We start from the raw sequence: 18,374 nt of genomic DNA on the forward strand, positions 1-18,374 counted from the left end.
CTTGATAGGGACCTGCTGTAACACACGCAATACATGACGCATAGATCAGTAGGTCACGTATTTAATGACACTTTTTTTCAAATTATTGGCTCTTAGCGGTGCTAAGAAGTGAAACATTAGGAATTTTCCAATTCTTTTATTTAGAAGTTTGGTTTCAGGTCTGTGGAGGTTAACTGACTGAGGATAACAATGCAGGATATGTTTGGCAACCGTGTGACCAACAAGTTACTTCATGAATGACACAGAATTTGCCTACACATATCACTTGATATTTTTGTATGTATTGCATCAAATAATACGAGTGATTTTCACATAATGTGTGAAATAATGTTATCTACTTACGGTTTTGGGCCCATGGAAATCATGTGACTTGGAAAATGCGATTAATCTCGTCTTTCACGTTGTGAGACAATCCTTCGAAGCCAGGAGTGGAGGAGTAAGAGAGAGCACAATGCAGTAAAAATTTCGCCAGCTATGAGTAAGTTGGTTGCCAGGGAAGGGTGCCTGCTTTGGTTCCTGATTACAGTCTCGGTGGAGGATACACTTTTATCCATTTTGTGTCACAGCTAAAATAAGTTAAATTGAAAATCAATATGGAACTTTTATTTATTTTATTTGTAGCATTCCACATTAGCGAACCACTTCATTGTGACATGGGAAAGCAAGTAAACACAGTTTGTTTCTGTGCCTAGGCTAAATAATACCATAATAATTGAATCTAATGCAGCCACGCTGTTTTTATAGATACTTTATGTTTTACTAAAATCGACTTTCGTGTTATGACTATCTCGGTGATATGAATTTCATTTCAATTAGTACAGTATATATTTTCATAGCGTTTTCCGTTACTTTATTGCACACACCATTGAACATCACAGAGAAGTTAAATCTAAAACAATCTGGGAGAACTAAGTAATTTAACGATTCCACACCTGTATACATCTAGTGGATGTGAGTTAAAGATGTTAAACACAAAATATAAAGACAGGGATACTGATTTTTAAGGACAGGAAGAACCTGAACCTGAGGTGGCTATTCGAACAGTAGACGACGTTCATCTCCAGAGCAACAGCAACACTGTAGTCAAAGTGAGTACGATCTGTTTACAAGCAATCCGTCGAAATCCACTGTAATAGAAGATATTGACGACAGCCTATTAGAAAACACAAAAGAAGGCTGTGGGAATCGTGTCTTTAATTCCTGTAGCACACTAGTGAGACACTATAGGCGCATTAAAAGTAAATCAAATTACCGATAAATTGTAAATTGAGCAGCTAGTGAAAGGCAGCTAAAGATCGTTTTAAAGAAAACAGACTGTCCAATTAGAAGCTCTGAAAGAGCATGTGGTATCTCAATGTGATAGAGAGAGGTCGTGTGGATCGACAGTTCACTGTTGGCATCTGCAGATGTGGGCACTAGAAGCGTCTAAAATGTATGACTTGGATAATTTTAAAGCTTCGAATGCTTTTATCGACAGTCTTAAAGCTGAGTATCGCATTTCATCTAGGCATTTTACAAAATTTGTCACACAGAAAGACAAAGAAGACATTAATAGTATACGTCAGATGGCACAACAGTTTGTGGATGAAGTGAACGTGTTTATGAGAGAGCAGAGTGTGGAGAGAGAAAATGTTTGGAACAATGACCAGAGCCAATTCCAGTACGAAATGTCTTCACCAACAACACTGTCATGCTCTACCCACAGATACACAATTGATATGGTATTATCAATGAGAGACTGATTAATAAACAAGTTGTACATCTGGTTTCAAGAGACAAAAGACACTATTGTCCCATATATTCAAAGGAACTTGAAACAACCTGCCCACGAAACATTCATGCGGGAGCAAGCAAAAGTAGAACAAGGACCAAGGATCAACATGAAACGATATCTAACTTATATCCTTGGCGAACTCGCAGCAAGTGGAAAGAACGTGTTGCCGCATAATTGATGGGGAGGGTAGACGCATCGTACTCGTCGAGGTGCAACTTTTCCAAACAAAGATCTTATGCTGAAGATATTCCACTGTAATCCACAAAACACCACCATCTCTTGGTGGTTACATCTTTCCCCAATATAAGCTCTACATCAGAAGGATTGCTGATTATGTAAGACTACAATGTTCCAAAACACAAGCGAAGATTCACATACGTTTGTCAATATACCTTCGCTCTATTATGTACAAACAACTTGCACTATATATGTTGAAAGGCCTGTTTGACTCTGACATACCCACATCATCATTTAAAATTGTAATTAAGTAATTAATTTCACTTTTGTTGTTGGACTGATTGAATACATAAGTGATATTGAATATAGTAACGTGGATTTAGTCAGGTGTTGACTTTGTTCTAGTCTGCATTGTTTTAACCACTCCAGCATCTGCAGAATGAGGATTAGTATAAGCACTATCAGGTGTGTAGGATATGTGTGTTTTGAGCTATATGATTACATTAGGCAGACTATTTTTGCACTGTTGACTCAAAATTCATGTACACTGTCGTCATTGAATTACGTGTTAACATTCTTCCGGTTGCCTATTTACCTTTCACTTAAATCTTGCTACTTTATTTCTCTCTACTAAAATACTACTCTATGTAGAATGCAGCGTTTTGCATGGAAATTACACAGACCACTGGTTTTTCCGTGATCGGGTGTGGCCGTGCGATTCTAGGCGCTTCAGTCTGGAACCGCAGTGACCGCTACGGTCGCGGGTTCGAATCCTGCCTCGGGCGTGGATGTGTGTGATGTCCTTAGGTTAGTTGGGTTTAAGTAGTTCTAGGTTCTAGGGGACTGATGACCAGAGATGTTAAGTCCCATAGTGCTCAGAGGCATTTGAACCATTTGTTATTTTATACATGATTTTCTGCGGTTCCGAAAATTCGTTGTCAAAGCTGTCCCTTGTTAGTAAGAAGTAGAAAAGTAGCACGTCACTTTGTTCACTAATCAGGCGAAGATGAAGCAGTTAAAGCTCATCAACAAAATGGATACTATACTGGTAACAGGGATGCAGTCAAAGAAAGTCTACATTCGTGACTTCCTGTTCATGTTCTGCAGGGGCTGCAGGAGTAGTACTGCGCGTGCTCTGTGGGAAAGGGAGAGTCTGACATTTGCTGTACCAACAGTAAATAACAAGACCTCTGCAGAAGTTTTCACAGAGTTCATCTTTGTTGACACATTTGTCCACTTATTTGTTACAGAGTACGAGATACTTCCAGAAGAGAAGTGCCAGTGTGGTGCGACAGACTGTTCAGAGAACTCGAGATCATACCGGAATTTTAAGCTTGAGGAAGAGCCCGAAGTGGCTGACTCGCCGGCGACGGAACAGATTTCAAGCGGCTGTCTTCACAGATTATCATTTACACACATCAGAATTATAACACAAGCTCGAATAAGGACGTGGTGGGAAATAAAAGGCGTCTTTTTTTTAAGGGAACCATGCGGATTTGCGCCTAAAGCCATAAACTAAATCTTCACGATGTTTAAAGAGGAGTAATAGAATGAGATTTGGTATCTCTCCAATCGAAGTGAGAAAGGCTTTACCGTTCTTTATGACGATTTGTCTTCAGTACCACTTAACAGAATGTCGTCTCTCGTGATTAGTTCCAGTTATCAGTCAAATTATCATCAAACTGTTTTGTCTACTTTATTGTCAATGTTGTTAATTTCATCTTCTTCGTGAAGTCACTCAAAAAAATAGCCTTACTAATGGAGAAAATCTCTCCAAAAGTCTTTCTCAGACCACTGTAAAAAGATACTAAGTATATAAGTATTCGAAAGAAGCAGTAGGAACGTAAATGGTAGCAGGATACGTGAAACCATAAACTGATATCGTAGTTTGCTGTTTACAGCATCTCTGCACTGTGAAGCTATGTGAATTCTTCTTCATACTTCTTCGCTAGTTATAGGAAGAGCGAAGGGATAATTGTCTTGTTACAACACCTTTGGGGAAATGCAGTGCCACTGAAATTGATTATTATCTTAGCTCTGTATGGCTCACAACATCTCTGTGCACGAGGTTCAAATCTATGTTACTTATAATCCGTCTTGTTGCAAAAATGTTAATTCACGTGGCCGGCTTCGGTGCCTCTAGAACCATCTTCAGATCTGCAAATTTCCGTTACAGGACGCACCATGTGAAGGTTGCTGTGTATAGACGAGTTTCTCCTCTAAACGAAATTTGCAGATCTGAAGATGACCGAAATCAGTCATGTGAATAAATATTTTTGCAATCAAGACTAATTGTAAGTAACTTTGTATAACCAGTGATCGCGGTATCCCACCAGACATTATGTCGTTTATTGCAAAATGAGAGGTTAAATGCATTAAAAAAGTTGTTTCACTTCATTGTTCTAAGGACAATGTGACATAATTTTTTCACATGATAGAATGTACTACATATATAACTAATATGCCATTTGCACTAAAACCCAAAACAATTAAACATTTCTCATGTTAAATACGTCTGTGTACCTCCTTGTGTGACTTTCCTCTACCAGAAGAGCCAAGGACAAGGTTGTAATTCGAAACAATTTACACACTTTCGCTTCTAGCTATCTAAGTATTTGGTCTTTAAAATATTTTCTTATTACTTACCCACATTTTTGTGCTCCAGTCTCTTCCTGCATTACAAAATTTTCTCCGCCACATTCAAGGATTTCCCTTTTTCCAAGTCACAACATTGTCCTGTGTTAAATTACTTCTTATAAACGCGAACGACCGACGCAGCATTCCGTAACCGTCAATACTTTATATAGGATGTCTTACCTAAGAGTCTTTATGTGCCCTTTCTCTAGAGTTATAGCAAATATTTGCCATTTTCGTTTTAATTATGTAGCTAGACTCAATCCTAAAAAATAATGCTCGTCTGGTGTTTCATATGACGGCTAGTGTCTACAGAAGGCGTCGGCTTGTTACCCGTTACAGACAACATGATTTTTTAAGGAGGAGAATTTTACATGCCCATGTGATATAGTGCTCCCAAAATTAATCTAGTGCAATATGTATGTATAACTTGGCATAATAGACTGTAACTAAAGAATTAACCATATATTTCAAATAGATTTAATGTATTATATAGGACTTGAACGTGTAGATCTCGAAAAAATTTCAAATGCTGCAAAAACACAGCCTTACGCCCAAGAAAAATAAAAAAATTAGAAGATTGTGGAAACTGCTTCGGTAGTCTCTAGAGTACACTTCCTCATGTAATTCTAAGATTGGTAACTAGACTGTAGTATATAGGTACTTAGGTTCCTAAGTATACAAACCTCTAGGCACAAGTGTTTCCTCTTCAAAATGGAAAGCTATTTAGACTGCACGATGGACGGTATAAACGATCACTAACATTTGTTCACCTCCTTTCATCAGGATTCGAGCCGTACTGCATTAAAAGATAAGCTTTATTGAGAGAAAAAAATATTCATTTCGAATCTGTACCTAAACTGAGTTGTACTAATGTTAAAATGTTGATAAGCAATTTCTAGAAACTCGCTTTAATAGAAATTGGTCTTCTCACTGCGGATTGGACAAGTATTGCCAATAAGACGAGTGTGAAAATATCAACTCAATTGTGTTGCTGAGCCGTGGCAGTGGACACCGGTCGTTTCGTTTCCTCGCCTCTACTACAGTGACACGCAAACCAAAAAGAAGGAAAGGAAAAAAGAAGCAAAGTAAACGACTCAGTATGGTAACCAGTTTTATTGAATGCTATAGTTGTAATGTTGATAGTAAGTATGACACAGCGAACGATAACAGATCCTTTCAAGTACAAGGAAAGTCAACCTGTTGCTAGTTGCTGCAACCACAGTTCACGGAACGGAAAATCAGAAGGAAACTTAAGGATAACATTCAATGATGCCATCTTGTGTCTAAATATATATAAACGAAAATATATCGCAGGGAGCAGTTATAGTCCTGTCGAGTACAATGAAAACTGCTCTGTTGCTTGTTGCTGGTAAGTATTGACAGAATTTATAAACTTTCATTCACGATAAACATCTTTATCTTACCTCCATTTTAGGTGATTTCTCATGTATTAATCCGTGTGAAAAGTTATTTCTAGAGTTGAGGAAGTACATTTTATTGCAGCAATTTGCGACGTAAAGTTCGGAATGGAAAACACCTTAGAGCGTAGGGAGTGTTCTAAGAAGATTTTTTAATATCCTTTGCTCGCGAGCAATGGTACTTCATAGATAGTTGACGAAAGGTGTTTGTGTTGTCTATATGAAAAGTTTGAATGATTTGAGAGTAAGACCCAAGCAATTACAAATGTACAGTTTGGCTGACTAGTTCTTATACACCCATGAGAAGCAAACTAGGAATCGTAGCGAGTATCGAGATAACAGATGCAAAGATAATCATACAAATATTTTACGAAATTACAGATAACAAAATTACAGATAAAAGCTGATAACCAATATCACGTAAATAAGTACAATATGTATATATTGTAGGTACAGCCGTAGTAATCTTGTTACAGTTTGAAATATCAGTTTGACGATGAGGAGGTTGAGCTCGTTCAGCATATTCGTAAAGCCCCCGCACTTACTGAACAAAAGAACCATTCTTCGTCTTCTCCATCTTCTCAGTCTGTCCTATCGATTCAAGTCGGACGAGAAGTACACAGGAACCTACAGACATTGTGCTTTGAGAACCATCTCTTTCGTGGATGAATTTCATTTCATTATGAAGTTTCCAATAACTCTCACACTCGCAACTGCTTATCCTGCAGCCAGTTTTACTTGGTCGTTCCACTTGAGGTCTCTTCGGGCTATTACTCCTAGGTATTTCCTGGTTTCAGTGAATTTTCGCCAATAGTGTAAATGAAGTGTTGTGGGTTTTTTCACGTGTTTATGCGCAGTGCTTTATTCTTAATTACCTTCAATTTCAACTACCAGCGTCTCAAACAATAATCGATCTTCTGCAGGTTTTCATTTCCCTACAGTGTTTTAACGCAGCAACCTTGCTACAGACATCAGTGCCGTCCGTGAGATATCTTGTAGAGGTTTCGTCGGTACCAAAGGATCATTTACGTAGAGGGTGAAAAAACAATTTCCTATGTTTTGAAAGATGGTTGCATTACCGAAACAAAAAAAAATCCAATAGACTTTATAATGCATTTCATATTTAGAATGAGCACTTCGTAATCTTCGCTATTATGAAGCTTATCTCGTCTACTGTAAGCTGTTTGCTGAATCGAATCATCATCAGAGTGCAGTAAGCAACTGAGTAATCCAGTGCGACCACATTACATTCTTGTTGTATCATAACATATTACTCACGTATACTCTCCTGTGTATAAAACTGTTGCAGAATAAATATGAACAAAGCGTCTAAATCGAAGATCGATGCTTACCGACGGAATTTTGACAGTGACAACCCTATCGCTACTGCATGAGTGTTTGCTGTGGACAACAACGATAGAAAAGTAAAAAAAAAAAACGAAGGCAACGAGCGGCAGCCTTACCGTGGGAGGTTGCCTGAACGAATTTAGAAATCAGAATAAAAGGTTTCCCATCTCCAAAACGATTAAAAGCTACATTTGGTAAATAGCTAATGACACTGAATTCACGCAAATACTGGACATCAAAGGTAATGCGGTAAATAAACAGAAACCCCTGCGCGAGGTTAGATGTAAAAAACACGCGTAAAATAAACACAAAAGATGTTAATCTGTGATCAAATAATTTTAATAAATATTTTGAATGCGACCAGCAACACTGCATAGAAACTGTAATGCGTCACACAAACCACGCTGATGCTGTCTCTTTGAAAATATTTAGTTGTGACCGGAAGCAATTAATTCTTTATCAGATACTATTCGAATAGTGCCGTAGAATCTTTCCTTCATGGCAACAACCTCTTGCCAATAATAATGTTGTTTAGAAATATGTCATTTACAGAACACAACATAAAATCAGAAAAAATTGCTTAGGCTACAAAATAGCCAGTTTACTTTTGTCACTCAAACGTGTATTGCGCTTATATCACTTTTCATTTCAACTGATTGTCTGCGTTACCATAGCAGTGCTGCACCATATAGAACCGTGGTTACTACAGCTTTCTATTACAATAACCACTTGATTCAAAATGAGTTGTCAATTTAACGGATCCTTTTTTCGTTTAACTATATTCTTCACTTGTGACTTTCTCGGAAGTTATGATGAGAGGATACGACTACGTTGATGGTTAACGCGTTGTGTCAGTGAAGACTGGTGTGACAAGACAATTCTAGTTTTCCAAGAAAGCTACTATTCTACTGACATGCGTATACCACAATTATAAAACTACTCTATGGATCTTACTTTGCGATGAGTTGCATTCAGTACGATGTAATGCTTATTATAATATTCAGTATAGACAGTAGCCTCTTTTTGATTAGCGATAATCTTGAACAAACTTGGCCCATACTGCTTTTTTCGTTAATGCTAAATACTTTCTTGGACCATGTACTACTCACATATACGTGGTCCCTCACTTATATCTTACCTTCCCACTTATTACAACACCATTTCTCGCACAATTTGTCATTTCTGCCCAAAGACACACGTCTGTACAACAACGCACATTGTACGCAACGCAGCACTCCGCGCTTTCTTACGCTTGTGATATTATCGTGACATGAAAAGTATGACATGTTTCATACAAATATAACATCCCTGATATTGCCAGAGTATTTACTACAACTTTAATTATTTGTTATTTATTCTTCCAGCATATATTACAATCTCATTTACGATGGAATTCTCAAGTACATACAGTTTCAAAAATGGTTTTATACTTATGAAATTAAGTAGCTGGAAAATACGTGTGGTACTGTGTCGTGGTTTTACAAGCTATTACATACGACCTGCATTTGTGATCAAAATGGAGTTTGGTGTTTTCCTTGTGAAACAGCAGGCTTCAATTTTCTGGCAATTACAGGGATAAAATGACAATGTTTTTCGTAAGTTGCTCAAAATACGCACCGGTTCTGTTAGAATTAAGGTATCTGCTGCACTTGCAATGAACTGTGAATACGGTTTACAGTATCACCAAGTACACATAGCTCTAAAAGTATGGATCTTAGAGCTCATGTCTTCTGGATATTTTGCTTGTGTTTTCATCCAAACTACCACCTCCCAGACTATGGAATACTTCTACACTGTGTACATTGTGAACAGTTATAGACATATCACAGCTTCTTTCGGACTATCACTTTTGATCCATTAAGAGAGTTCTGTTGAATTATTTCTGAAGTGAATCACCGAATAAAATCATAAATCAGGTCTGATATCGGGTATTCAAAATGGTTCAAATGCCTCTGAGCACTATGGTACTTAACATCTGAGGTCATCAGTCCCCTAGAACTTAGAACTACTTAAACCTAACTAACCTAAGGAGATCACACACAACGACGCCCGAGACAGGATTCGAACCTGCGACTGTAGCCGTCGCGTGGTTCCGGACTGAAGCGCATAGAACCGCTCGGCCACGGCGGCAGGCTATCCGGTATCCTCGTACATTGTCCACTAAATGACATTTCGGAAGTGTATAGTATGTTGTTCGGAATAATTCAAGGATCGAGGCTTCGATGTGGGCGACATTGCCCATACTGTGATTCCGCGTTAATGAGTACCATAAGACTTCAGTTTGCTGAATAAATTTGGTTTCTTACGGAGGACACTTCATTCCTCCAAAACGGTCGTCATCCGAGGGTATAAAAGGGGTTCTGCAACGACAACGAGTTAGGCATTCAATCATGTCTGCTTTTTTCGAGTCGCTCGGAATGCTTTGTCGCACTTTCGAACTACGAGTAACTTCTGCTGAAAGGGGAGAAAGTTGTATATAGGACTTTGAAGACATTTTCTCACATCCTGATACCTTGCCACTACTGAGTCGTTTTAGTTTATATTGCTTGATCAATTACGTCAGTGTCGACTAGGTAGGTCTTTTGAGCCCACTCAGCGAATCCACCTTCCGCGGTGAAACAGTTTCGGAAAAGCGAAATCAGTACTTCGACCTACTCTCCTTGATTTGTCGAGAGTGACTTAATAAGTGAAATAGATGTATATACTGTACCAATACATGTTAAGATTTTTTGCCAGATCAGCTAGTGACTGTTTAATTTAAATCTCATGGCTGCTTTCAGGTTTTGCTTTTAACAAGGCTCCGAAGACTTTTAAACGTATATTGAAGCTCTTATTGTGTTGACAGAAACTTAGTAACGTATCACTCGAACTGTGACGGGTCTTTGCATTTCTCTGGAACCTTTTAAGGCACATACAGGTCTAAGATACCGTTTGCAAATACTCGTAGAATTGACCATTTTGTGCTTCACACCCTCGTCATTAAAGGAGCTGAACATTCGATCTTGACAGCTCAAATACGCTGCAGTTAAATTGCTGAGGTCGAATGCTTTGCTATCTCCATTAACATTCTTTTCACCAGAAGCCGTTGAATCTGTATCAGCCCAAAGATCACTGAACTTCTCATTCATAATAAATGATTCGCGAACTTTGGGTCTGTTACCAGGTCATGTAAGAGATTTCCCTATTAGTCGCTTCTGTAACTAAAATGCTGGAGGTACTTGTGAGAAATGGAATGAAATGAGCTTATGGAATTTGTCAGAAATATTGTCCAGAACGGTCTCATACAAATCCAGCCTGTGGCACCAGTTTTAATCATTTAATAACTATATGAATTTTGAAAGCTTGTGACTGGTGTTGCTAACCTTTTACACTCGAGAAGTAAAAAAGCATGACGCTAAGATGTGATACATACTGGAATGCGCATTCAAAACTTCTTGAAGGAATGGTGAAAAGAGGACTCCAGCGTTATTTATGCAACAAAAAAGCTACCGCACCATATACGTTATGCTGACTTGGGACAGTAGTCAATTTAGAGTGTTGCAGGAAGCAACACAAGTTTTAGATCATTTCTCTGTGTGTGTGATATTGAACGATTCTTCCCATGTGGTCGACTGTTCAAGTCCTCATTGTAATTAAAAAACCAGAAAATGTAAATCTTGAAGTGTAGGTTCTGCTATTTGGGATAATATTTTTGGAATATCTACTTAGGCATATCATGCCGCCTTCACAATACAGAGATTGACTCGTGCGTAACACTGCATTCTCAGTGTTTGTTTGTGTACACTGAATTGTAACACAAGACGTCACGTTCTTCGTTGCCTCTATGAAATGTTTTGGTGTGCTGACTGAAAAATTTTCTCATGTGTTTCATTTCAGAAGTTTCTTTACAAACTATATGAGGGACGTACAAACGTAAGAGGTACTGCCGTAAAGAACAGCAATGAAAAATGAGCTACAAGTCACTAACTAAACACACTACTCTCAAAGGGATTAAAGGAAGGTAAAAGATAAGTACGAGCAGGCGCATAAAAAACAATGTTAAACAATAAGTAGCATGAACAACAAAACAGAGGGAGAATCATGAAACAATTAGAAAGTCAAATAGGGGCCACATTATTGACGCTATGGAAGAAAGAGAGTACAATGAAAAAACTCTTACATTATTTACAGGAAACAACGTAGTGAAACTGACAACAAGTGTACAAAAAACCTGCTGCATAATAAAAACAAACTGCAATTACTGGAAACACATTACTAGATCACAGAGTATAAAGAGAAGTACAAGAGCCCTATAGTTACCATATTGAGTTCTCATTCCAAAGAACAGAAGGAAACATGTACAGTCATATTAAGAGCAAACTACAGATCCAGCAGTGAGAGGATGTATTGTCTTCTTGGCAGATGCCATCGTGCCTAAGAACATTAAACAGTATGGAGGGGTAGACAGGGTCACAAAGCACAAACGCATATTAGTTTGGATCAATTATGGCATCTATTATGAAGAATCACCGACACGAATACATTCCCAGACCATAGCACTCCCTCACTCATTGCAGGTTGTTTGCACTGAGTCGTTTCACACCGTACACGCCACCCGCCTTATACCCGAACGAGCATAAAACGTCTTTCGCCTAAAAAAGCCGCTCAAAACAGGTCCAGTTAAGATACTGGACAGCAATATCAAGCCTTCGTCGCCAATGAACAGCAGTCGACGTGAGCGTACGAATCTGGCACCTGCAGTAGACGCCGGAAAATACCGACTTTCGCTTGATGATTGTTGAGCAGACACTGTTGGTAACCCTTTGCTTTCGCTTGATGATTGTTGAGCAGACACTATTGGTAACCCTTTGGTTCATCAGGGTCGTCTTTTCCCCAACTGTTGTATGCCGTTTCATTCGTACACATTTCCGCAGCTGCCTGTCACTCCTGTCATCTATGGTCCATGCTGCCCCACTGGTCATGCTGTCGGTTTTGGATAGTGCAGTTTTGCCATACGCAGTACAGTTTAAGCAGGGCGTCAATTGAACAGTTTACAAACTCAGGCGTGCATCCACCCTTGGCCCGAAAGGCAATTATCATACCCCTTTGGACGTCAGATAAATAGTTTTGTTTCCGCATTATGACAAAGACTGCACTGTCCGCCGCGGCGGCCTGGCACGCTTTATACAGCCTCCACTGTTAATGTTGCACCCTACCGTCAGTCAGTGAATATCTCGTGCTGATGCCGAACAAAGGCGGTGGTCACATTACTGTGACGGAACCGTGTAAGTATTAGTAAATTGGTCTTAACGTAAATAGTAAAAGAGCTGTGATGCCTCAATCGTACAATATGTGGAACATCACAAGAAGTTAAGTGAGACTTTCCATGCAAGGCTGTCACTTCTTTGCCCCTAAATTTAATTTGAGTGCAACATAAAAACAAACGAATTCTAATGGTACCTATTAATCTTCTCAAACAAGTGATTTTCAGGAGACTTAACAAGAACAATGTTTTAACGCGTTACGTTCTTTATCTTGACGAGGAGTGAAAGACTGTTGGAGAGTCATCCACTTGGAGATATTTGTGCTTTTCAGTGAAACATCAGCTACAAGATCGTAAAGAGAATTGCTACGAGCTCCTTCAATACTCTTCATTCCTTACTACAAACGGTAGAGCGGGGTGTTTGATGTCAGAACCAATGAAAAGCCCAACTTTTTCAGCAAAATATCTGGCTAACTTTTAGTGGGGCAGAACCTTACTAGAAGGGGAAACATTCGCAAACATAATTGAGTAAAGTACTACTATTGTCAATTTAGTTGTGAGATAATAACAATCCAACAAGAACTTGGAGGACCACTGCATTTGTATATTAGAGCACGAAGTTAAATGCGAGAACTTGTCCGACATAAGCGTAGCGTCTATGTCACTGTTGATTCTTTCTTTTTTATTTTCTGGGACGAGCGGACTGTTCAAGAAATGACCCAATTTTTTGTCATATACATCATAGCCAATTACCGTGTGGGATGTTAGGCGGACAGATTGGATTCCAATACCAACCTTATGGGGAATGACTTCCAATTACAGCATTTAGCTTATAGCCAGGAGAGCACTTAGTATAATTCAATGAAAGTATGTAATTTTGGTAGGGTACACTCAGAACAAGGGATAAATTACTCGGGGCAATCGTACTACTGCACTTATGCCATTGTCGCTGCCAGCTGGAGTGGCAAGAGTATTCTACTTTCGTCGAACGGATTTCAACTGCCAGATTCTCCTAGGCCATGTGTCTCCTGTGCCAAACACAATTATCGTTTGATAGTTCAAGTTACTAACGATTAGAGTGACGTACATACTGCGATGTATTGGTACTACTCTTATGGAGTTCAAATAATGCATGAGATGATATTAGGCACTTACGACATTTGAGCGCTCTTTGTAATATTGGGTTGATATTGTAGGGTCGAGCCTACATGACTGCTTTCTTTCCCCGTCAAAAAATTATGTTTGCCCAAAAATTACCGAAGCATCACTGAGGAATGCGAATGTAAGCAAATACAAGACGCATTAAAATAAGTATTTAAAAGTGGTAAAAAATGTTAGTCTCCTGAAGAATTGATGTAGCTAACATCAAGATGCTAATACAACAATGAACGGATAATTTTTTAGGACAGTGAAATAACTCACATGGTCATCCTACGAATATTGCTTAAGAATGAAACGAAGGAACAAAAATTATTAAAGGCAATAAAGTTTGCGTGATTTTGTATTTTAGTGTTAGTAATTTCCAACTTGTTTATTAAGGTCGGACAGTCAGTAAAAACGTCCCCTGCCATCGATTAAACACAAAATATTCCCCAGTTCGTAAATAATTACAGTTCACTATAGAGTTCAACATATCAGAATTCTCTTAATCATGAGTAGATATGATAAGTTAATGATAATTAGGTATAATTACAAATTAGTGGTCATATTTCCGTCCTATCTGTTGTACTTGCCAACAAGTGTGCATGCTTTCGTGTTGCGATGCAGTACATCTTCATATATTCTACATAAATGTCAGAAATATCCGGTATTCTCTTACTGTAGCTTCCCTAAATGTAGCCACATGGTTTTCATGTATGTCGAAGACACTGTCAGTCTCAGAACCACACTACCAGACAACATCAGTATCATTACCATATGGCGGACATATGTTTAGCACGTGGCAGAGTTCGTGGTAAGAGTCTTTAGAGTTGCACTATACCTCAGTATCTGTGATTACGATCATTGTCTTTTACAGCACTGGTAGCAGTGGTGGAGGTCTACGGACAACAAGAAGGGACGACCACCGTCAGCATCACGAATGAGGAACTAAGCACCGGCAATATCACGGCTGAGAATATATTTCTGGGAAGGTCGTCCTACACGGAAGATGACGATGATACCATTTGTGTCGCAGCAGACAACAAGTTCTACTTGTATGCTAATTCCCTGAAGCTGTATTCTTGCTACAACCAGCTACCGAAAGGTAAGTTAATTCAAATACTACTATTTTCTGTGCATGATTGACAAGATAACATTAGACTGTTTTGCATCTTATTTTGCCAACGGTTCTTCCGTGAATGTGAAAACATGAATGAAACCAAATCATCAAGGATCAGTGACTGCCCTTACCGAAATTACGAAATTACAACTCTTCATCATTCTCCAACAAAACCATTCAGAGGAATTTGCTGCTTATATTTAGTCCACCTTTTACACTAAATTTCTTTCCCCGCAAAACTACTGCATGTTTTTAACATCTACACACCGTTGAATTCTTTTACGAGGATTATGTCGTGTAACGCGACGTCAAGTTCGAAATGGGCTATAGTTTCAGCATTTTACGAAAAGACATTTTAACAGGCGACGGAAGTTGCCATCTGTACCGCGGTCCATAGCGTGTGCTTAATTTTCACAGTCAATGTGTTGGCAGCGTTGTACTCAAACCTACACTAAGTTAAACACTGTAAATCGATAGGTAACGTACACTTTTCGTCGTACCCTGTAGACGGCCGAGAAGTGGATTAGTGTGTATAAACAATACCCGTCATACGTTTAGGAACATGTAGAAATAGGCATCGAAGTTTAAAATTTAGCGACGCGTTGACGTAGAGACGAAGGATTAGGTGAACATGGGCAGTGATAAGTGAACGTTCTGGACTACATCTAATCGGAAACATCATGCTAGCATTAAATTATGGCACACACTCATTCACTTAGTTAACATTGTACAATGTAATATGTGAACGAAATATATGCTACTTATAGACGATGACACAGTGCGCTAGTACAACCATTGCTGAAAATGTCCGAAATTTGGGGCATTTATAAATAGGAGCATGCCTCATATTTTAATTAGGATTCAATGAACACTGAAAAAAGAACCTGGTAAAAGCACTTTACTTAGGCCAGACCAAAGTATCTAGAAAAAAGGATAGGGAAGTAGTGTTGTCGTAGTACTACTTAAGATTTCCACTGAATTAGAAATTGTGCCTGCATGCGTTTTGGTTACCACGAGAGTAGCTGTTACATGAAAGGTAAATAATGAATCTGTAGATGGACATGTCTACAAAACTAGAGGTAAAATCTACATGTGTAGTAAGTTTGTTACTACGCAAATACGACATTATTTATCTGGTCTTTTCGTGGCCACTGTTGTAAGCAGGCTGATACATTGCAGTCATCAAGAACAGTGGTTAAGGAAAACGCACCTTCTATCGAAGCTTTCAGGACAGCTGTACTTATACTGTGAAATTGTTCATCGTGTCCTAGAAAAATATCACAATTAAAACTCATGATGAGCCGACCAAAATGCCCCAGTCGCAGGTGCAATAATATTTCGGACGATTAATAAACAGAAGGTTGCCTCGTATCTCGCACAAAGCTGAAGTCCATAACCTCACAGAGATCGTGCAGAGTATCATGGTCGCAGTTTCAAGAGAATAATTCTTCAAACTCTAACAAAATGTGAATCTTCTAGAGTTGGGGAAAATGACAGGTCTCACCACAACAAACTTTTGGGCTGTCTCAAAACAATTAACATTTTGGTGATCTTGCGCTCTCCACACTTGGCATTCTCTGTGATGGATAAGGGTACAGAATTCATTCAGAGTTTCTGCAGGGTAATTTCGTCGTTTAGCGTCCGAAGTTCTGACTATGACGATAGCTTCTGACAACACGGTGCAATTGTAAATTCTTCGTGATTGCGTTTATCTGTTGCCTGTTCAACTCTAATAATTGAGTTTATGTCAGCGAAGAGCGTCTTTGTGTGTCTTTTGATGTTCGTGACTGTTAAGTATCACTAAGGCTAAGTCCCATCACAAATCAGCAATCATCTATCCCGTTATCTGTCTAAACGGGAAAGATGATTTTACTTCTGTCCGACTTCCGACTAATACTTCCAACCGTAAAACTTTTAATCTCCAGATCGGTTTTAGAACAATCTAGTAACGCTTAACATGCGTACTACTATTGCAACAGTACAAGAGAGAACTGAATCTAACATCTCCATTGCCAAATTACATTGTAGTCACAGCGAACTTAGAGCTTGATGCGGCTCCATCCCTTTTCTAGGATAAATGCTTTCTTTGGTGAATTTATGGTCTGGGATTTAACCTTCGTAAGTAATGGTTTCTTCCATTCTTTCCTTACGGTTTCTGTTTAGTAACATATGATATTCTTTCATTCACTTCTTTTCTTATGAGAAGCATTAATACTTACATAAAATTGTTGTTTATCAAACTGCGAAGAGAGTAAATAATGTTGTCAGTAGCTGTCATCACTGTCAAGATAACTGACTTTTCTATTCCTTTTTGCAACAAAACGATGTTCGTTATGGGTTTTACAATCGGGTTGTTACAAGTGGTTGGGCGAACGTTCGGACGGCGGAATACCGTTGCTGACGCGTACACGAAGGACAGAGTAAACGCATTTCTTCCAGTCACGTTGGATTGTTCCAGGCTTAAGATGGTCTCGTGCGGCGCAGCTTTCCAATGAAATCGCTGACGTGCGACAAAGTTTTACGGTTACTGGGGAACGGCAGTTCTGACCATTTTCCAAATCACAAACTCAGGGGTCGCCAGATCAGTTCCCAGCAAAGTAAACCGAGGTCCCTAAGGTTCTCGTCATTTGCCTCGTCACAGGATACATGTGTTGCTTACTGAATGCTTCGCACGCCAGGAGCATTACCCTCCTAGAGGAATGTGATTCTAGTGACATCCTTAAACTTTCGAAATACGCTATAAGACAGGTTTATTCGCGTCGTCAACCTTCCAACTGTGTGCTATACTACCAGTAGGGATAAGAACCCTGTAAATAGCACACTGTGTGACCCCACACTATCTCTCACACACGATCATAACATAATCTTGTCACAATGCTAACAGTGAAATTCGCGCTATGTAAAAAAGGTGAAGGCTTACCGTTGTCTCATCACTAGTAAAATTAAACTGCTATGTTATTTTTGTACTTCCTATCTTTAGTAAAGCGCATTTCTCTTCGTTGCAGTTTACGTGGTGAAACCAAAGAGTCAGTGTAAACCATACCTGTCAGATTGTCCCAGGAACTAGGAGTATTGCCAGTCCGTTGCCTCAGCTTGAATCGTCTGCGAGGGAGTGGAGACTAAATGGCTGACCTGCTGACTGAAGACATCTGCTGTTTCCAGAGAAGCCAAGAAACTGCAAGAGTGTCAGAACTTGACAAATTTATTTAAACATAAACAATGGAATCTACATATCCTATTCTGTGTCAGCTTCTGATTACTTCACGACATGCAGTAAATTTCATTTCTGTAAAGATTAGTATTAAGAACATTGCATTTGTATTCTTTTTATCTTTCTGTTGTTTCTGTAATAGTTGTATGCTGACGCAATAAAAGTGTAGTTTCGTGACGTCTACTCTTATACTTAACCAGCAAAAGAAATTTCTCTACCTACAGGTTCACGAAAATACTGACAAACCAAAAATGGTTCAAATGGCTCTGAGCACTATAGGACTTAACTTCTAAGGTCATCAGTCCCCT

At 38.9% G+C, this 18,374-nt stretch overlaps 1 protein-coding gene across 1 annotated transcript in view; it reads left to right on the forward strand.

Annotated features, from left to right (window-relative positions):
• LOC124596322 overlaps positions 1–18,154 on the forward strand; it is a 35,904-nt gene extending 17,750 nt beyond the window's left edge. Inside the window, exon 3 of the mRNA XM_047135424.1 lies at positions 17,861–18,154. Within this exon, the coding sequence (XP_046991380.1) occupies positions 17,861–17,922 (62 nt within the window). The 3' untranslated portion in view covers positions 17,923–18,154. The remainder of the gene's footprint in view (positions 1–17,860) is intronic.
• The last annotated feature ends 220 nt before the right edge of the window (positions 18,155–18,374 follow it).

Source organism: Schistocerca americana, chromosome 2 (genome assembly GCF_021461395.2).
Source record: "Schistocerca americana isolate TAMUIC-IGC-003095 chromosome 2, iqSchAmer2.1, whole genome shotgun sequence".
NCBI classification, from domain to species: domain Eukaryota; kingdom Metazoa; phylum Arthropoda; class Insecta; order Orthoptera; family Acrididae; genus Schistocerca; species Schistocerca americana.